This window comes from Pelophylax lessonae, assembly GCF_965119305.1.
Source record: "Pelophylax lessonae genome assembly, chromosome: 4".
Classification (NCBI taxonomy): Eukaryota; Metazoa; Chordata; class Amphibia; order Anura; family Ranidae; genus Pelophylax; species Pelophylax lessonae.
Window position 1 is genome coordinate 628,847,840 of NC_138771.1, and position 22,829 is coordinate 628,870,668.

General features: G+C 44.7%; 1 protein-coding gene across 1 annotated transcript in view; it reads right to left on the reverse strand.

Moving 5' to 3' along the window:
- The window catches only part of CNTROB (centrobin, centriole duplication and spindle assembly protein), a 126,052-nt gene that overhangs the window by 54,950 nt on the left and 48,273 nt on the right, over positions 1-22,829 (reverse strand). The window contains exons 2-6 of the mRNA XM_082255813.1: positions 18,471-18,846; positions 17,687-17,774; positions 17,543-17,600; positions 9,362-9,512; positions 2,405-2,521 (exon numbers count right to left, since the gene is read on the reverse strand). Of these exons, the coding sequence (XP_082111939.1) occupies positions 2,405-2,521; positions 9,362-9,512; positions 17,543-17,600; positions 17,687-17,774; positions 18,471-18,827 (771 nt within the window). The 5' untranslated portion in view covers positions 18,828-18,846. The remainder of the gene's footprint in view (positions 1-2,404; positions 2,522-9,361; positions 9,513-17,542; positions 17,601-17,686; positions 17,775-18,470; positions 18,847-22,829) is intronic.

Consider the following 22,829-nt stretch of genomic DNA (forward strand, 5'->3'; position numbering starts at 1 on the left):
GGTATCGGCCCTAAAAAAACCATGTCGGTCTATCCCTAGTTAAGAGCCACCAGCCATGCAGATTTCAGCTTCTAGCACATCCCCAGCATAGGACATCATGCTAGGCAACGCTTACAAAGCAACCATAGGCAGGAAGGGTTTATTGTTTAACTCCAGCCAGTGAGATAGAGCTACAACATCTAAGGCCCATTTCACAAGGGTCGGGTCCATTTTTGCTCAGCAGGGGATCGGCCCGCTGATGCCGTTAGGCTGAGTGGATCGTACAGACAACCGGTCCGTGTGCGCTCCCCTTATTTAGAGCAGACACCGACACAGCCCGCTCTGCTCTATGGGCAATGGGTGTAAAAGGAACAGCTGATTTATTTTATTATCTTTTAGATTTTTTTTTATTTATTATTTTATTTCATGGTTGTAGTTTGCACCTGTATACTGTAAGTACATTGCTCACTTTTATATTCTTGTCTTTATATATTTTTATGAGTTACAGCCTCCTTTTAGATATATACAGATTATATATATTTTTATAGTTTTATTTAAGTTCCCATTGTGTATTCTGGCCAATAGATATTCTCCTATTGAAGGTTCCAATTCATTTGATCATCTAGTAGTGACTCACGCTGTTCTAAGCCCCCATTGTCAGTGGGTCCTACACTATCCATAAAAAAGGATGAATCCAGCCTCGCTAACCAATTTTTTGCTTATTTATTATGTATTCGGTCTGACCAGACTTCTGGGGTTGAGCACCCCACCCCCCACACACACCTGTACTCTATCAGTGTTCACTATCAAGTAGATATAGGAGAAGTCCCTTGTAGTGCAGTTGCACATCTCTCCCAGCAAGGAGTGTTGTCTCCAAGGGTTAGAGAGGCTGGATTCATACTTTTATGTATAGTGTAGGACCCACTGACAATGGGGTACTTTGAAGTAGTGGTGGGCTTCAGCACGATATGGCCATATGGTGGGACCAAATCCTCATTTTTATTTATGGATTGTCTCCATATTTGATAGTCATTTCTTTTGCATGTGTGCGTTATTCTTTTTTAATATGCATATCGCTTGGTTCATAGCTGCACTGGCTTTAGATATACATGTTCAGGGTTTGCTCCCCCAATTTTTTGCTTGTTTATTATGTATTCGGTCTAACCAGACTTCTGGGGTTGAGCACCCCACCCCCCACACACACCTGTACTCTATCAGTGTCCACTATCAAGTAGATATAGGAGGAGTCCCTTGTAGTGCAGTTGCACTTCTCTCCCAGCAAGGAGTGTTGTCTCCAAGGGTTAGAGAGGCTGGATTCATCCTTTTATGGATAGTGTAGGACCCATTGATAATGGGGTACTTTGACGCAGTGGTGGGCTTGAGCACGATATGGCCATATGGTGGGACTAAATTCCCATTTTTATTTATGGATTGTCTTCATATTTGATAGTCATTTCTTTTGCATGTGTGCGCTATTCTTTAATATGCATGTTGCTTGGTCCATAGCTGCACCAGCTTTAGATATACATGTTCAGGGTTTGCTCCCCCTATTTTTTGCTTGTTTATGAAGGACCCGGACAGCCTTGGCGACAAGCCGGCCACTTCCCCCCCTCCTGCTACCGACGGCTCCACCCTGGCACTGCATGTCATACAGAGAGATGGCACCACCCAGAGGAACCCATCTTTTTACATTTAACATCTGGTTTTGTGAGTTGCTGCTTTTCTGTTTTTATATGTGATTAATAAGTCTGCACTTAGAGCGCTTTTCTGTTCTCTTCAGATTGTTTACACCCGGCTGCCCTGTGATCCGAGATCCCCTTCCATTATTTTTTGCTGGCGTGGATCCGACCTGGATGTGGCCAGGCGTAAACTGACACAAGTCCGTTTACATCCGGCGCTCCATAGAGGAGAATGGAGGGTGCGATTGGATCCGGCTTAAAAACAGCCAGCCAGACCTGATCAGACCCTCCAATCTCCTCTATGGAGCACTGCATGTAAATTGACTTTTGTCCATTTACACCTGGCTACCTCCGGTCTGATCTGCAAGACAAAAATGGAAGGGGATCTGTTACCCTCTAGCAGGGGAATGGGGGACACCCAAAGGAAAGCATGCAAAAAAAGGAAACCCTGACCAATCTTCTAATCATACTTGTGGTCTTAAAACAAACATATTATTACCAACAGAAGTAGCACCAATATGCAGTACAGTCCCTGATATCTGCAACAATGAGTGCCTGCTCACATCAAGCCTGATGTCAACTTTCGTCTGGTATGTGGTGACACAATATAACTCTATCTTTACTAATATGAACTGAAAAAAGCTCACATCTTTTGAAGAAAAAAAAAAAGTGAGATGACGGGTGCTTTATTCATTTTTCTGTTGTTTAGTACATGAGGCTTGATGGGATTAGGGAGAAAGTATCACCTGGTCCAGCTGCTGGATCATGGCGTCCTTTCTGCGGTCAGCAGTCATGGAGATGGACAGTCTTTGCTGTAATTCCAGCATCTCATTCTGCAGGTTATGGATGTGTCGTTCCAGGTGCTGCATGGGGAAATAGAAGACAAGACTGGCATTGTAAAGTTCAACTTTTCAACCATTGTGGACATTACTGGGGGGGGGGGGGGATATGTAATGGGAGGTTAATTATAAAAAAGCCGAACTGGTTTAATTCAAGCTGGACCCATGTGATGCATTAACGAGATTACAGCGCAGAGGCTTAACAGCTGATCCAGAGTCAAGACAGAAGAAGACACATTGAGGGAGGGAGAGGATGGGCAGAGACAAGCAGATAAAGAATTACGTTGAATTAGCATAAAGGCAAATGTCTCCTGATGTCACTTTGCTGCTGTATACACACATACACACACACACACATATACACACACATATACACACACACATATTCACACACACATACACACACACACATACATACACACACACACACACATATACACACACACACACACATATATACAGACACACACATATACACACACACATATTCACACACACATACACACACACACATACATACACACACACACACACATATACACACACACACATACATACACACACACACACACACACACACATATATACAAACACACACACACACATATACACATATATACACACACACATATATACAAACACACACACACACATATACACATATATACACACACACATATATACACACACACACACACACATATATACACACACATATACACACACACACATATATACACACACATATACACACACACACACACACACACACACACATATACACACACACACATATATACACACACATATACACACACACACATATACACACACACACATACACACACACATACACACCAGCTGCCCTCTGCAAGTCTGGATTTCTAAGGCCCTGCTCACACCTGAGCGTATTTCAGCTCATAAAACGCTCATCTCTGAAGTCTCAAAACGCCCAACAAGCCAAATCCCATTCATTTCAATGGCTGCTGTTCACATCGGAGCGTTTTGTCGCCTGAAGCAAAACCCCTGAAGCTCAAAAATGTACATGAGCTTCTTTTTTTGGCAGATTACAAGACTTTTTGTTAGATGTCAATGCCTGCCTCCAAACATCTGCAACAAAACGCCTGAAAAAAAGCCAGAAAAAGCGCCTGAAAAAACGCCAGTAAAAAGCCCAAAAAACGTCTGAAAAAAGCTCAAAGAAAAAGCCTGAAAATGAAACGCCCAGGTGTGAATGGAGCCTTAACCACTTGCCGACCACCGCACGACTTTTTACGTCGGCAGTCAGCCCCTCACAGGCAAAGCGATGTAGGGCTACGTCACTAGCCTGTGAGGGTCTAGGGAGCGAGCGCACGCAGCTCCCACGTGGTCACTGACGCCCCCCCCCCGCGCGTGTGCCCGGCGGACCCGATGTCCGCCGGTCACTCGCGATCGTCCGTTAGAGCGGGAGAAAGGCAGGCGGCTAATGCAAACAAGCCGCCTGTCATTCTCCCCTGTGTATAAATGGTGATCATACGGTTCTGCTATGTAGGACCGTTGATCACTGTTCATACACCTCAAGCCACAGCCAATCACAGTTAGAATCACGCCCCTAGGGACACACATAACCCCTCCCTCTCGAAAAAAGTTAACCCCTTCACTGCCAGTGTCATTTTACAGTAACAGTGCATATGTATAGCACTGATTACTGTAGTAATGTCACTGGTACCCCCAAAAGTGTCAAAAATGTCAGTCAAGGGTCCGATCTGTCCGCCGCAATGTCGCAGTACCGCAAAAAAAAAAAAAAAAAAAAAAAAAAATCGCAGATCGTCATTACGCGTTAAAAAAAAAAACAACAAAAATGCCAAAAATTTTTCCCTTTGTTAGTAAACGCAATAACTTTTGCGCAAACCAATCAAAATATGCTTTTTGTGATTTTTTTTTTTACCAAACATATGGTAAAAAAAAAAAAAATGGCCCAAAATGTTAAAAAATTTTGATTTTTACTTTTTTTTGGGGGGGAATTTCATATAAAAAAAATGTGAAAAATATTATTATTTTTGCAAAATTGAAGCTGTTTTTTTGTTTATATCGCAAAAAGTAAAAATCGCACAGGTGATCAAATACCACCAAAACAAAGCTCTGTTTGTGGGAAAAAAAGGACGTCAAATTTGTTTAGGTACAGCGTCGCACGACCGCGCAATTGTCCGTTAAAGTCACACAGTGCCGAATCGCAAAATAGGCCCTGGTCAGGAAGGGGGGTAAAATCTTCCAGGGCTTAAGTGGTTAAGGCCCGTACACACGATAAGAAAATCTGAAGGGAAATTTCGTCCGACGACCGATCTGCCGATTTTCGGATTGTTAGTACGGTGCTTTCGACAGCCGACTCCGGCTTTTCGGCTGACAAAATCCTGATGTGCAGGCTATAAAATTTTTGTCGTCCGGCAAAACAACATCCGATTTTCGTCTCATTAGTACAGATTTCGACAGAAAAAAAACTTAAGAGCAAGACTGGGCATGCTCAGAGAAGAAAGAACACATAGAAAGCAATCCAACACATGACATCACTTCTGAAGTAGAATTCTGTCGTACGGGAAAATTCGTATGAAAATAACCTCTTCACTTTCCACATCAGACTAGCATGCCACAAAAAACGGACGACAGATCGTTCGATAATCATTTAGAACAAAGTGACAGAGACTCCTTATGCCTCGTACACACGCGTCGATAGTTGGCCGTGAATTTTCGGCCAACGTCCGATCAGCCGATTGTCGGCTTGTTAGTATGATGATTCCGACAACCGACTGCGACTTTTCGGCCGAAAAAAATCTGGTGTGCATGCTATAAAATTTTTGTTGCCCGTCAACACACGTCCAATTTTCCGTCAGTCAGTACAGATTTCGGCAGACAAAAATCTGATGAGCCAGACTGGGCATGCTCAGAGAAGAAAAAACACACGGAAAGTAAACCAGAACATGACATCACTTCTGAAGTTGGTTTTTGTTGGCCGAGAAAATTCGTGTGCAGTCTAGAGCACATTTCAACCAACACAACAACACTGGACAAAAGACGGCCGATCGGTCGGCCAACAATCGTTGCGTGTGTACGAGGCTTTAGGCTACGTTCCCATCTTGGCGTTGCTATTTACAGGCGTTTTTAGGTTGACTAGTGACCAATGGAAAAAAAATAAAAACGCCTGTAATCTGCCCAAAAAGAAGCTCATGTACCTTTTTGAGTGTTGGGCGTTTTGCTTAAAACATCAAAACGCTCAGATGTGAACAGGGGCCATTGAAATGAATAGGATTTGTCTTGTTGGGCGTTTTTTCAGCTGATCCTAGAGCAGAAAAACGCCCCAAAAAGCCTACATGTGAACTTAGCCTTAAAGTGGTTGTAAACCTCAGACATGAGAAACCGCAGACATGAAATATGAACAAATCATATCACTCTGTAGTGTGTACTTGTCTCAATCCAAAGCACTAAAGCCCCGTACACACGTACCGAATGTCGGCCGAACGATCGGCCGTCTTTTGTCCGGTGCTGTCCTGTCGGCTGAAAAGTGCTAAAGACTGCACACGAATTTTGTCGGCCGACAACAGCCGACTGCAGAAGTGATGTCATGTGATGGTTAACTTTCCGTGTCTTTTTTTTTCTCAGAGCATGCCCAGTCTTGCTAATCTGCTGTTTTTTTCGGCCGAATTCTGTACTGACTTGCGAACAATCGGCCGTTCTGGTGGGGGCCAACAAAAATTTTATAGCCTGCACACCCGATTCTGTTCGGCCGAAAAGTCGCTGTCGGTTGTCGGAAGCATCATACTAACAAGCCGACAATCGTCTCGCCTAGGCTTGAACGAGGTTTTATTTTATCCCCATGCCCGAAGCCTCCTGGCATACTGACATCATACATCCCGGGAGGCTCAAAGAGAAAGTAAAGTCTTCCAGGTTTTTTTCTTCCCTGCAAAGTAAATGAATAATGTGCGAGTATGCATCCCATACTAACACATTATGTGACACTTACCTGCAAACGAAGCCCGTGTTGTCACCACTGGTGGCCGCATCCATCTTCGCCCATCTTCCTTCCCGGGTCTGTGGACTCCGGCTGTATTACTGACTGGAGCCGCGTGACGTCACTCCCACGCATGAGCGTGGGAGCCGCCGGTCGCGGCACAGGCGGTCGCTTCTTCAGAGCACATGCGCCGATGACGCAATCGGCTGCATGTAATGTAAATATCTCCTAAACGGTGCAAGTTTAGGAGATATTTACAGTACCTATAGGTAAGTCTTATTATAGGCTTAAATATAGGTACAAGTTATAAAGGTGGGTTTACAACTACTTTAAGAGAAATCTTCTTTGTACTGCGCATGCACCTCTTTATCAGCAGCCATCTGCAAGAACCAGGAAAAGACAACCGGACACCACACTGGATTCACTGAGTGTGGGAGTATTTTTTATTTTTTTTTTGTGGACAACCCAGCAAACAAGATAAGAGGGGAAACAATTGTCCAGGTATAGTGTAGCTTTGGCCAACTTCAAATATGACGTTTATGATACAGGTTGTCACTAGCAATAAAGTGAAAGTAAAGTGCAATGTGTTTTCTGTAATAAAATAAACTTACCTGCCTATTCACAATCCCCTGCAGAATGTACCTTGAGCTACACATGTGCAATCCCCTTGAGAATGTACATTGAGCTACACATGTGCAATCCCCTTGAGAATGTACATTGAGCTACACATGTGCAATCCCCTTGAGAATGTACATTGAGATACACATGTGCAATCCCCTGGAGAATGTACATTGAGCTATACATGTGCAATCCCCTTGAGAATGTACATTGAGCTACACATGTGCAATCCCCTTGAGAATGTACATTGAGCTACACATGTGCAATCCCCTGGAGAATGTACATTGAGCTACACATGTGCAATCCCCTTGAGAATGTACATTGAGCTACACATGTGCAATCCCCTGGAGAATGTACATTGAGCTACACATGTGCAATCCCCTGGAGAATGTACATTGAGCTACACATGTGCAATCCCCTGGAGAATGTACATTGAGCTACACATGTGCAATCCCCTGGAGAATGTACATTGAGCTACACATGTGCAATCCCCTGGAGAATGTACATTGAGCTACACATGTGCAATCCCCTGGAGAATGTACATTGAGCTACACATGTGCAATCCCCTGGAGAATGTACATTGAGCTACACATGTGCAATCCCCTTGAGAATGTACATTGAGCTACACATGTGCAATCCCCTGGAGAATGTACATTGAGCTACACATGTGCAATCCCCTGGAGAATGTACATTGAGCTATACATGTGCAATCCCCTTGAGAATGTACATTGAGCTACACATGTGCAATCCCCTGGAGAATGTACATTGAGCTATACATGTGCAATCCCCTGGAGAATGTATATTGAGCTACACATGTGCAATCCCCTTGATAATGTACATTGAGCTACACATGTGCAATCCCCTGGAGAATGTACATTGAGCTACACATGTGCAATCCCCTGGAGAATGTACATTGAGCTACACATGTGCAACTCAGTTTACATTCCAGCACATGGCCAGTGTACCTGGATGACTACACTTCAGCAGATGAGGGAAATAGCAGAAGACCGGCACCCAGAAGAACCCAGGGAGAAGATGCTTCGAGATGACCTTAGTTCCACTTTAACACAGCAGTCTTTGTTTTTCTGAGCTTCCCCTGTACCATAATTTATTACCTGGTGATCCGGCCATAGGTGGATCGGCCAGTTCAGCAGGGAACAGATGAATATGGATCCCTCTATGGCTGCTCCTGCTCAACAGAAGTCGATCTAACGCCTTCAGAAATACAAAAATTACTCTGGTTGTGTACAGGGGTGAGAGTTGAACTCGTTAAAGCCCATCCAACAACCTGAAAAATGGGGAAAAGGAATAAGTGGGACCTTTGTTTCATTTTCTAGATATATTATATAAAAATCTATGTATTATATTCTCCTGAAGAAGCGGCCCAGTCCGCGAAACATGTAGTGAAACCGTGGAGAACCTCTGTTTTCTTCCACATCTGGAATTTGTAATATTTAGCTGGCACCGGTTGTGTCAACTTGTTTGTCATTATTTGTTATGTATTAGGCATGTGTAAATTTTATATATATTCAATAAAGATACTTTTAAATTTTAAATCATATTTCCTCTGACATTTATAAGGTATTGGTACCCAAAAATCCAGATCATTTTCCGTCCCCCATCCCCTTGTTCCCAGTGAGGACCCCTATATTTGGGGAGTCTGAGGTCCCACTTATTCCTTTTCCCCATTTTTCAATTTAATATTTCTCTGGAAGTTGGTATCTTATATTTTATATGTACTATATCAGGCATTATTTGTCATCCAACAACCTGGTTACACCAACCTTTACAGCATACTCCCGACACTCCTTTTCCATTGCAGCAACCAAAAAAAAAAGTATGGGGGGGGGGGGGGGGGAGCATAGACCTTATCCAATGAAGCATTGCTCAGGCCTAGTGGCCAATAGCAAGGCCTGACCACTGTCACACGAAGGAGGCCATCAGTTGCTGTAAGCACCAAAACCAGATCTTTGGTGGCAACTGTGAGAGAGGAAGACATGTCAGAGGCACTGTAGAGGCAAGTAGACGTGTTAAGGGGGTGGGCTTTAAAGAGACCCTGTCACTTCATCGTCAATGGATAAGCAAACAACTTGTCCTACTAGGATAGGAAGTTGTAGACCTCTCACAAGAGCACATTAAAAACCGCAGAAAGCAATAGCAGCAATCCTACAAGTTCTCTAGAAGAGAAATAGAGGGTTTTGACTAAGGAGAGGTAAAAACAAAGAGCACAAATAGCCGAGCCTATAATAAAGAGACATAAGGGGTACCTTGCGTCGTGCCGTCTCCTTTTCCAGAGCATCTCTGAGTTGCAGGTCGGGGAGAGAAGGTGCTGCATTATACAATGTGGAGTAACGAGGGAAAAGACCCTCCAGACCGGTAAGAGATAAAGGAGGAGAAAGGTCCTGCGTAGGCCGGGCACTGAAAAAGAAAGGAGGGAGGAAGTTCAGCACACTACTATACATATTTTCACCTGGAAGGATCAACAAATAAAAAACGCGGTCTTATTACATTGTTTATCAAGCGGTGTTCCTCAATCGATGATAGTGAAAAATATTCTTGAATTTTGGATAGCATGGGAAGTGATTAAAATCACTGTCATTTTTCTTTTTCTAGCTATAGCATGGGGAGATTTGTGTTCACTTCCTGTCCGAGACAGATGACCCCACTAGAAGATTTCCCCTCTATCCCTAAAACTTTTTTATTTTTTATAACGTTCTATCACAGGGACAATAATAACCATGACAGATAGAGAGGGTAAATCTCCCCAGAGGAAACCAGACATTACAAAAAGACTTGACAGATCAACTGACCTTTTCATGCTCTAGTCAAGATTGTATGCAGCGACCCTGATTCTCCAACAACACCAGTACTCCTGTGTCTCTGGTGACTGCAACTTCCTGATTCTCCAGAGACCCCACCATTACAGAGTAAGCGGTACGCCTGTGTCACCAGGGACGCCACAATTTCCATGTCTCCAGTACTCCTGTAACCCCAGTCTCTCCAGAGACCTCAGCATTACAGAGTCTGCAGTACTTGTGTCTCCAGTGACCCCCAGAGCTCCCGTGTCACCAGTACTCCTGTGCCTCCTGTAAACCCAGAGCTTCCGTCTTACTAGTACTCCTGTGCCTCCTGTAAACCCAGAGCTTCCGTCTTACTAGTACTCCTGTGTCTCCTGTAACCCCAGAGCTTCCGTCTTACTAGTACTTCTGTGTCTCCAGTAACCCCAGAGTCTCTACTGACCCCAGAGCTTCTGGGTCACCAGTACTCCTGTGTGTTCTGTAACCTCAGAGTCTCCAGAGACCCCAGCATTACAAAGTCTGCAGTACTCCTGTGTCTCCTGTAACCCCAGAGCTCCTGTGTCACCAGCACTCCTGTGTCTCCTGTAACCCCAGAGCTCCTGTGTCACCAGCACTCCTGTGTCTCCTGTAACCCCAGAGCTCCTGTGTCACCAGTACTCCTGTGTCTCCTGTAACCCCAGAGTCTCCACTGACTCCAGAGCTTCCTTCTCACTAGTACTTCTGTGTCCCCTGTAACCCCAGAGTCACCACTGACCCCAGAGCTTCCGTCTCACTAGTAAGCCTGTGTCTCCTGTAACCCCAGAGTCTCCACTGATCCCAGAGCTTCCGTCTCACTAGTAAGCCTGTGTCTCCTGTAACCCCAGAATCTCCACTGACCCCAGAGCTTCCTTCTCACTAGTACTCCTGTGTCTTCTGTAACCCCAGAGTCTCCACTGACTCCAGAGCTTCCTTCTCACTAGTACTCCTGTGTCTTCTGTAACCCCAGAGTCTCCACTGACCCCAGAGCTTCCTTCTCACTAGTACTCCCCTGTCTCCTGTAACCCCAGAGTCTCCACTGACTCCAGAGCTTCCTTCTCACTAGTACTCCTGTGTCTTCTGTAACCCCAGAGTCTCCACTGACTCCAGAGCTTCCTTCTCACTAGTACTCCTGTGTCTTCTGTAACCCCAGAGTCTCCACTGACTCCAGAGCTTCCTTCTCACTAGTACTCCTGTCTCCCCTGTAACCCAAGAGTCTCTATTGACTCCAGAGCTTCCTTCTCACTAGTACTCCTGTGTCTACAGTAACCCCAGAGTCTTCACTGACTCCAGAGCTTCTGTCTCACTAGTACTCCTGTCTCCCCTGCAACCCAAGAGTCTCCACTGACCCCAGAGCTTCTGTTTCACCAGTACTCCTGTGTCTTCTGTAACCCCAGAGTCTCTACTGACCCTAGAGCTTTGGTGTCACCAGTATTCTTGTGTCTCCTGTATACCCAGAGTCTCTACTGACCCCAGAGCTTCCATGCCACTAGTATTCCTGTGTCTCCTGTAACCCCAGAGTCTCCAGAGACCCCAGCATTAGAGTCGGCAAAACTTCTGTGTCTTCGGTAACCCCAGAGCTTTTGTGTCACCAGTACTCCTGTAACCCCAGAATCTCCACTGACCCCAGAGCTTCCGTGGCACCAGTACTTCTGTGTCTCCGGTGACCCCTGAGTCTCCACTGACCCCAGCACTTCTGTATGTTTAGCGACTCCTGTGACCCCAAAGCATCTTTTCTTATGCAGTGACGCTGAAGCATCCTGTGTCTCCTCCAGTGCACCCTGAGCACCCCTGTGGCACCTGTATCTCCACCCAGCCTCAGGTACACTTCTGTATTTCCAGAACTGTCTCTCTCAGTAGATTTAAACCCCTCAATGTGGAGCAGATCTAAAGTAGAACACAAGTCACATAAATCAGTTGTCCGTATAGTAATGTTTTCGGGCCTCTTTGGCAACATGGCTCAGTTTTCTGTATACTTTAAGTAAAGCTGGCATAAGATAAATATGGGGCTGACGTAGGTAACTTCCTTCTGAAAATGCTGGCTGCTTGGCTGTCCCTGGTTTAAATATTAGAGTTCCTGCCAGGGACCATCCAAACAGCCACTGAATTTAGAACTCTGATCTGCATGCTTAGCACAGCAACTAAAAAGCCTGCAATTGTGTAATGGGCGATCATCCAAGTCAATAACCGTTTGGTCTTCCATGTGGAGAAAAGAAAAAGGTTTGAAACCTTTTGTTTCAGTAAAAGCTGCAACTAAAAAGCCCTTCGCCTTGAAATCTATTCACATACAAAAGGAACCCAACTATTCTGAGAATGGGCAAATATTGTCTGTTTCCTATAGAACTGACACACCCAAGTGTCCACTATTATTCTCTCCAGAACAACTTGTAGTCAAAAGGAAAATGAAAAACAAAGGCACTGCTGAGATTCGAACTCAGGATCTCCTGTTTACTAGACAGGCGCTTTAACCAACTAAGCCACAGCGCCCCACAGAAATTACACCTGAAAAGCCATGCTAACATGAGGATATTCTCACCCACATTGGCTTACATTTACTGAGCACACTGCCACTACATAGCACATCGTTATGTAACTCACACTGAACAAAATTATAAAATGCAACACTTTTGTATTTGCCCCCATTTTTCATGAGCTGAACTCAAAGATCAAAGACTTTTTCTATGTACACAAAATGCCTATTTCTCTCAAATATTGTTCACAAATCTGTATAAATCTGTGTTAGTGAGCGCTTCTCCTTTGCCGAGATAATCCATCCACTTCACAGGTGTGGCCTATAAAGATGCTGATTAGACAGCATGATTATTACACAGGTGTGCCTTAGGCTGGCTACAATAAAAGGCCACTCTAAAATGTGCAGTTTTATCACACAGCACAATGCCACAGATGTCACAAGTTTTGAGGGAGCGTGCAATTGGCATGCTGACTGCAGGAATGTCCACCAGAGCTGTTGACCGTGAATTGAATATTCATTTCTCTACCATAAGCGGTTTCCAAAAGGAGTTTCAGAGAATTTGGCAGTACATCCAACCGGCCTCACAACCGCAGACCACGTGTAACCACACCAGCCCAGGACCTTCACATCCAGCATCTTCACCTCCAAGATCGTCTGAGAACAGCCACCCGGACAGCTGCTACAACAATTGATTTGCATAACCAAAGAATTTCTACACAAACTGTCAGAAACCGTCTCAGGGAAACTCCTCTGCTGCTTGTCCTCCTCATCAGGGTCTCCACCTGACTCCAGTCCATCGTCATAGTGCACTTGAGTGGGCAAATGCTCACATTCGAGGGCGTCTGGCACTTTGGAGAGGTGTTCTCTTCACGGATGAATCCCGGTTTTCACTGTACAGGGCAGATGGAAAACAGTGTGTATGGCGTTGTGTGAGTGAGTGGTTTGCTGATGTCAACGTTGTGGATCGAGTGGCCTATGGTGGCAGTGGAGTTATGGTATGGACAGGCGTATGTTATGGACAATGAACACAGGTGCATTTTATTGATGGCATTTTGAATGCACAGAGATACCGTGATGAGATCCTGAGGCCCATTGTGGTGCCATTCATCCACGACCATCGCCTCATGTTGCAGCATGATAATGCACGACCCCATGGTGCAAGGATCTGTACACAATTCCTGGAGGCTGAAAACATCCCAGTTCTTGAATGGCCAGCATACTCATCAGACATGTCACCCATTGAGCATGTTTGGGATGCTCTGGAAAGGCGTATACCACAGCGGGTTCCAGGTCCTGCCAATATCCAGCAACTTCGCACAGCCATTGAAGAGGAGTGGACCAACATTCCACACGCCACAATCACCAACCTCATCAACTCTATGTGAAGGAGATGTGTTGCACTGCGTAAGGCAAATGGTGGTCACACCAGATACTGACTGGTTTTCGGACCCCCCCAGACCCACTAATACAGCAAAACTGCATATTTTAGAGTGGCCTTTTATTGTGACCAGCCTAAGGCACACCTGTGTAATAATCATGTTGTCTAATAAGCATCTTGATATGCCACACCTGTGAGGTGGATGGATTATCTCTGCAAAGGAGAAGCGCTCACTAACACAGATTTAGACAGATTTGTGAACAATATTTGAGAGAAATAGGTCTTTTGTGTACATAGAAAAAGTCTTAGATCTTTGAGTTCAGCTCACGAACAATGGAGGCCAAAACAAAAAAGTGTTGCGTTTTTATTTTGTTCAGTGTATAAGCAGTCTCTAGCAATGTGTCCTTTATTTAAAGCCCAAGTTTAGTTATTTTGTTTTTTTAATTTACATGGGACAGTACTTACATTGAATGCAATGCGTCCCTTGTGCTGGTGGCTGCTCTTGATTGAAAGTAAGAATGCTTTTAAAAATATATATTTTAATTTTAATTTTTTTTTTAAATTAAATTTACAAACTTCAAAGTGAGCAAACAGAAGAAAAATCTAAACCAAATCAATATTTGGCGTGACTACCCTTTGGTTTCAAACCAGTATCAATGTCGGCACCGCAGCCAATGTTTCCATCGGCTGTCGGGTGCTCCCGCCGCCATTGCCGGTCAGGGAACCCAGAGGTGTAATGCTTTTCAGCTGGTCTTTTCCAGTTTGCACCATGGTTATAAACCTAATCATTTGAGTCTTTGAGACAACAGCCAGTCGTGGATGGGGATGGGTTGGGGGAGGTTGGGCTGTCTCCCTCTCACCTGTTCCCCATCCACCCATTAGCAGCCATGTGCCTCCAGTGTGAGGACACTAAATTAAGAGTGTTAGGACTGCAGATAAAACAGGGTGCTGTGAAGTGGCTCCTCAGCTTTCACATGCGTTTGCAAATGTGTGTCATCTAAACCCCTGTTCTTTGTACCAAGAGACAGGTTTCATTTGGTTGGTGACAGACTGGAGGGTGAGTACATCAGACTGGGGGGCTGGCTGACTTTCATGCACCTCGTATAATCCTTCAACCTTATTTTGTGTTTAATATAAACTATTAACACTTCTGTTTCTGAAAGCATTCTATATTTACAGCCTTTTTTCACACCTGCCTAAAACTTTGCATAGTAGTGTACATTGTCGTTTGTTCTAAAGGGAGATTTACAAAAGTGCCTCTCTGCTTTACAAATGAAGCCTCATTGATTATAAAGGGAAATTCCAAACTTTGAAAAAAAATAAAAAATACAAATGCTCCAAGGACGATAAAAATAAAAAAACGTGCATTTAGTACATTTTTTGCATTCAAGCCAGCAAAGCTCTGAAACCCTGATCAGTGTGTCACGGGGGCAATGCACAGGCTCTTCAATGGTTTACCTTTAGCCCCAGGTCCGCACAGAGGTACAGACCTTCTGTTATGTGGTTGGAGGAATGATCAATGAACTACAAGTGTGGTGACTTCACCACCATACTGCTGGCACGATCTGCTATGTTCCCTTGCCAAGTAGGCAGATGGGACTGATGAATTCCTGTGAATGGATGACGCCACTGTGCAGGCGGAGCCACACACAGTTGCACTGAACAATCTACAGTAAGAAGCACCCCATTATTTATGTAAGCGGGGGATTGGGATGTTGTGGGTTTACAGGCATAGGGTATGCGACCACGCTTCACATTAGATTCCTATTATGGATGTTACATGAAATATAGTCTAAAAAACTGACTTATTGAATGGGGGAAAAAGTGCTGGTGGGAGGAGGAGGAGGAGGAGGAGGAGGAAACAGGTCACATGACTAACCGATCTGTGGGGCTCTGATGTCATAGCCCGACTCTCTACTTCATCCAATCAGAGAACACTTTGCATTCATTGAGGAAATGCAAGGAGATCGCTGAATGGCACCCGTGCCGAGCGGCCAACCTCTTGTGGTCACATTGCAGCAGGGTGTCTGCTACGGTGATTATCAGTTTCTAGAGGGATCCAAAAGGTAGGGGTATATGAATAGTTACATTGGTCCAAGCATAATGTCATACCTGGAATTATTCTTTATTTTTTAACTGCTTGCTGACCGCCGCACGACTATTTACTGCGGCAATCAGCCCCGTACAGGCAAAACGATGTAGGGCTACGTCGCTCGCCTATGAGCCTCTAGGGGGCGAGCCCGCACCGCCAGAGGCGCGCTCCCGCCCCCCGCGCGTGTGACCAGTGGCTCCGATGTCCGCTGGTCACTCGCGATCTCCCGCTGGAGAGGGAGAAAGGCAGACGGCTGATGTAAACAAAGCCGTCTGTCATTCTGCCTGGTGTAACTGCAGAGACTCTGCTATGTAGGATCGTATGTCTCTGTGGTTACATCACAAGCCACGCCCCCCCCACAGTTAGAATCACACCCCTACAGATACATTTAACCCACTGATCACTAATAAAGTTAACCCCTTCCCTGCCAGTGTCATTTTTTACAGTAACAGTGCATATGTATAGCACTGATTACTGTAGTAATGTCACTGGTACCCCCAAAAGTGTCAAAAATGTCAGTCAAAAGTCTGATCTGTTCGCCGCAATGTCGCAGTCCCGCAAAAAAAAAAAAACGCAGATCGCCGCCATTACTATTAAAAAAAAAAAAAAAAAAACAATAAAAATGACTTAAATCTTTCCCGTAGTTACTAGACGCAATAACTTTTGCGCAAACCAATCAAAATACGCTTATTGCGATTTTTTTTTTTACCAAAAATATGTAGCAGAAAACAAATTGGCCTAAAATGTTAAAAAATTTAGATTTTTACTTTTTTTTTGGGGGGGGGGGGGGGGGGGAATTTCATATAAAAAAATGTGAAAAACGTTATTTTTTCAAAATTGTCGCTCTTTTTTTGTTTATAGCGTAGAAAGTAAAAATCGCACAGGTGATCAAATACCACCAAAAGAAAACTCTATTTGTGGGGAAAAAAAGGATGTCAATTTCATTTGGGTACAGCGCCACACGACTGCGCAATTGTCCGTTCAAGTCACGCAGTGCCGAATCGCAAAATAGGCCCTGGTCTTTGAGCAGGAAAATCCTCCAGGGCTTAAGTGGTTAAAAGCTTGATTTTTTTTTAACTAAAAAAAAAAATATTATATATTAACCCTACCAAGGATATTGCACAGAGGAGCCCCTTACCTCATTTTCTGGGGTCTCCCACTGGTGTTCTCTGCTCCTCCTCTCCTGTGTGTGCCCCCATAGCAAGCAGTGTGTTATGGGGGCACACATATGGGCTAGCTCCCGAGCCGGGCTGTGCGAGTCCTTAGACACACACAGCATGTGTGTCCATGCCCCCCACTGCCTCCTCACCAGATTTGATTGACAGCAGCAGGAGCCAATGGCTCATACTACTATCATTCTGTCCTCAGAGTAGGGAGAAAGACCTGCTCTGCTACAGATGGGCACTGCACAGGATCGAGAGAGGACTCCAGTAAGTATGGGGGGGGGGAGGGGGGTTAACAGCAAGGTGAAGTTGTTTCTTAACGTAATGCATAAGGTAAAAAAACTTTTGATTTTAGAAACGCTAAGAAATATTAGGAATAGCTGGCAGATATTTAAAAAAATAAATAAAAGGATAATTTGCATTTTAAAATAGGTTTTATTCAGTGCATAATAAAGACTTTCTACTATGGTGCATCCTAGAAGCAGAGTAGTGACTATTTCTGTCCACTAGAAGGCGCAGTGTGACATACCTCAGCAGGGTGCTTGTACCGTCGCTGTGTCGCTCGGGAACCTTATCAGGAATGTCACCTAGGAAGAGAAACATGATAAACGGGGGAATCTGGCACTTTTTTGCCCCTGTACCCTGCCACATAGACCGCATGTTCTTTGCTTACCATGCATGGCCACTGCGCTACCCCCGGTCAGCATATTTTTCAGGTGACACCTCAGAGACTCCATCTGGGAGATGTAGGAAGATGCTTCCTATAAGAATAAAATTAATGCCTTTTAAAGCAATGTACCAATGTAATAAACATTTGCTAAGTCTAATGGCGCTTTTCCACTGCATGGAACCGAACGGTTCGGCTCGCTTTTGTGCTTTTCCACTGCTGGTACCGCATGGTACGGTGTTGGATTGGTTCGGTACGGCGGCGCTTTTCCACTGCATGGAACCGAACGGTACGGCTCTCAAAAACAGTACCACCTCGATTGTGGTTCCAAGAGGTACCATACCCGGTACCATATCCCACAATCCTTTGCATGCAGTCACTACTAGCCACTGATTGGTCAGAGAATCCCACCCACCCCGTTGTTATCCCACCCACTTAACTTTAGTACTACTTTAGTGGAAAAGCAAACCATACCGTACCGTACCGAACCGTTCCAACACCGTACCATGCGGTACCAGCAGTGGAAAAGCAAACCGGGCAAAGTAGAGCCGAGCCGGTACTTGCAGTGTAAAAGTGCCAAAAGGGCTCTTTCACATGTGCATTGGCCTCTGGAAAGCGATCCACGTAGAAATGGGCCCTTAGATAGGCAAGTATTTTGCTCGGCTCTGGTAGATCGTTTGGGTTTCACTTCTTCTCTTGTAAGGCACTTTCTTTTAGGATTTTATGCTACTCCAACAGGGTCACTTTAAGCCCAACTGCCTTCCCATTGGACTACAATACTAGGTCTTACCTTTCGTCCAGATACCTCTACACCTTCCTGCAGTCTGCGGTACATTTCATCAGCGAGTTCGTCCACCTCGGAGGTCATGGTAGAACTTTCAACCGGCTTCTGCTCTGCTGAATTGGAGTGGTTGGGTTCCATGTCCTCCTCATCAAGCTCTTGGCTGCGTCTCAGGGAGGCGTAGAGCTGAGAGGTGACTTCAGATGATGCTGCGCGTCGGATAGCAGAAGGAGAGGTGAGGGCTGGTGGAGGTGAGGAAGGGTTGACGATGGAACGGTGAGGGGATGGAGGAGAGGACAGAGGAAGAGGCTCTATACCGCTGAGCAGAGAAGCATCTCGCAATGTGAAGGCATGAGGGAGAGCCATGAAACGCAAAGGGTCGAAGCTGGAAAAAGAAGAGAAGACCATTTATTTACCTTTAATGTTCACCATAACAAAAACTCCATTACATCAAACAGTTAAAAGGGAAACTGTAGTCAAAAATTATTTTTTTTCCCAATTGATAGTATGGTAAATATCTTTATCTTTGATATTATTCATTTTCTGGCTAACTGCTTGTGTAGCTTAGAAAGTCTTATCTAAACTGGACAATCTGCTTCTTCTTCTTCACCGACAACGCTATCTCCCTTTATCTGAATTTGCTAAGCTGTCTTTCAGTTCCTGAAAAGGTTGTCGGTCTTTCTAGACAGACATGCCTAGACCTGACCAGCCCCACCCCCATCCCTCCTATCCTTCACAGAACATGATCTCCTCCTGTCTTCATAGCCTCGTTTGGGCCAGCAGCTTCTCCTGAGAGAGGGAGAGAGGTAGAAGGAGGGGGGTGGGTGACGTGAGAAGCGCAATATATGAAAGAAATAAGGTACAAAGGAACATTTTTTAAAGTTTAGGATACCGATCGATTACCTGTTTGATTGGATCTTTTTTTTATATTTCTTCATTTTCTCATGAATTAGGATGTACACTGCATCCTTACTGATGAGAGAACACTGGGTGGGAACCTATGATCAGCTCCTCCCATTCTGTATACACCTACTGGCTACACAGGAAAAGTGCCCCTCCCAGGAAGTGACGTCACAAGCTTTCAGTAACCACACCCACTTGCTGCTCTTGGATTCAGCAGGAAGAGGAATTGAAGTCATGTGACAGCACTGAATACTGCAGAATAAAGGGAGAAAAAACTGGGATTTATTCATTTTGACACATAAGGCTGAACTCTGCTCACATTAATGATTGCAGGGGAGAATTTAAGGCACTAGGCTGGACTTACGCTTTAAAACTTTATTCCATGCATTGATATAAAAAAGAACACATTATTACAAGACCTGGAAGTGTCAGATCATGTACCAGTGCGTGATCTGGCGCAGAGTGGCCGCCCTGCCGCAGTATATTTACGGTCGATGGCAGTGTTAATCAACTAAAACATTTTTCGGCAGAATTTTCGTTGGCGGCCTTTTTACAGTGACAAAAACTAAATGAAAATTTGAAGGCAGGGACGTTTACCCTCGTGAACTTCTGGTTTCCACAGAGCTCTGCCTGCTTCTGCTACAAGCAAGCAAGCGACTCAAGTCCATAGCTTGTTTACTTAGCAACAGTTAGCAGGTTGTGCAGCCAGCCCCTGAGTCCTCGGATGACCATCCAGAGCAGCATTGTGCATTACAGGCCTCCCGACTCACAATGACGACCATCCAGAGCAGAGGAGCACTGAGTATGTACATTACAGTTACAGGCCTCCCCTCGGACCACCATCCATCAAGAGCACTGTGTGCATTACAGGCCTCCTCTGACCACCGGCATCCAGAGCACTGTGCATTACAGACCATCCCTTAGACCACCATCCAACACTGTGCAGTATTACAGGCCTCTCATACCACCATCCAGAGCACTGTGCATTACAGACCATCCCTTAGACCACCATCCAACACTGTGCAGTATTACAGGCCTCTCATACCACCATCCAGAGCACTGTGCATTACAGACCATCCCTTAGACCACCATCCAGCACTGTGCAGTATTACAGGCCTCTCAGAGTCAGACCACCATAACAGAGCACTGTGCATTACAGACCATCCCTTAGACCACCATCCAGCACTGTGCAGTATTACAGGCCTCTCAGAGTCAGACCACCATAACAGAGCACTGTGCATTACAGGCCTCCCCTCAGACCACTATCCAGAGCACTGTGCAGCATTATAGGCCTCTCATACCACCATTCAGAGCACTGTGCATTACAGACCAACCCTCAGACCAACCACAATCCAGAGTCCTTGGTGTCACCAGAAAGAATAGTGCCCCATCATTAGTATCAATGGGAGAAGTAGTACCCCATCATTGGTGTCACCAGAAAGAATAGTGCTCCATCATTAGTATTAATGGGAGAAGTAGTGCCCCATCATTGGTGTCAGTAAAAAGGACAGGATCCCATTGTCTGCATCAGTGGCAAGAACTATGCCCCACGGTTGCTGACAAGGGGGGGTGGGGGGGAAATAATGCCCCAAGAGCCGGATAAAACACAAGCAAAGGGCCACATCCAGCCCCCAGGCTGCAGTTTGGGGACTACTGGTCTAGATTATGCTGGACACTATGTGACTTGCTGCAGTCTCCTGTTCTGCAGTACTCAGGCTGACAGGGGCATCTCAGAGAACCAACCAATCAGGTTTGCCTATTATGTTAACAAGGAAAATGTTATTAGAAGTGATCAGAGTTAAAAGAGAGACGATCTTATCTGTCTGTCGCTGCTCTTTTACTTTTAAGCCACAGGTGGGGGAGGGGGGAAGTTGGAATCACACCACAGTCATCCTTGGTGGCCACTTACAGTGCCTTGCGAAAGTATTCGGCCCCCTTGAACTTTGCGACCTTTTGCCACATTTCAGGATTCAAAACAAAGATATAAAACTGTAATTTTTTGTGAAGAATCAACAACAAGTGGGACACAATCATGAAGTGGAACGAAATTTATTGGATATTTCAAACTTTGTTAAATAAAAAACTGAAAAATTGGGCGTGCAAAATTATTCAGCCCCTTTACTTTCAGTGCAACAAACTCTCTCCAAAAGTTGAGTGAGGATCTCTGAATGATCCGATGTTTACCTAAATGACTAATGATGATAAATAAAACCCACCTGTGTGTAATCAAGTCTCTGTATAAATGCACCTGCACTGTGATAGTCTCAGAGGTCCGTTTAAAGCGCAGAGAGCATCACGAAGAACAAGGAACACACCAGGCAGGTCCGAGATACTGTTGTGGAGAAGTTTAAAGCCGGATTTGGATACAAAAAGATTTCCCAAGCTTTAAACATCCCAAGGAGCAATGTGCAAGTGATAATATTGAAATGGAAGGAGTATCAGACCACTGCAAATCTATGAAGACCTCTAAACGTTCAGCTCATACAAGGAGAAGACTGATCAGAGATGCAGCCAAGAGGCCCATGATCACTCTGGATGAACTGCAGAGATCTACAGCTGAGGTGGGAGACTCTGTCCATAGGACAACAATCAGTCGTATACTGCACAAATCTGGCCTTTATGGAAGAGTGGCAAGAAGAAAGCCATTTCAGAAGATATACATAAAAAGTGTTGTTTAAAGTTTGCCACAAGCCACCTGGAAGACACCAAACATGTGGAAGAAGGTGTTCTGGTCAGATGAAACCAAAATCAAACTTTTGGGCAACAATGCAAAACGTTATGTTTGGCGTAAAAGCAACACAGCTCATCACCCTGAACACACCATCCCCACTGTCAAACATGGTGGTGGCAGCATCATGGTTTGGGCCTGCTTTTCTTCAGCATGGACAGGGAAGATGGTTAAAATTCATGGGAAGATGGATGGAGCCAAAGACAGGACCATTCTGGAAGAAAACCTGATGGAGTCTGCAAAAGACCTGAGACTGGGACAGAGATTTGTCTTCCAACAAGACAATGATCCAAAACATAAAGCAAAATCTACAATGGAATGGTTCACAAATAAACATATCCAGGTGTTAGAATGGCCAAGTCAAAGTCCAGACCTGAATCCAATCGAGAATCTTTGGAAAGAACTGAAAACTGCTGTTCACAAACGCTCTCCATCCAACCTCACTGAGCTCGAGCTGTTTTGCAAGGAGGAATGGGCAAAAATTTCAGTCTCTCGATGGGCAAAACTGATAGAGACATACCCCAAGCGACTTACAGCTGTAATCGCAGCAAAAGGTGTCACTACAAAGTATTAACTTAAGGGGGCTGAATAATTTTGCACGCCCAATTTTTCAGTTTTTTTATTTGTTAAAAAAGTTTGAAATATCCAATAAATTACGTTCCACTTCATGATTGTGTCCCACTTGTTGATTCTTCACAAAAAATTACAGTTTTATATCTTTATGTTTGAAGCCTGAA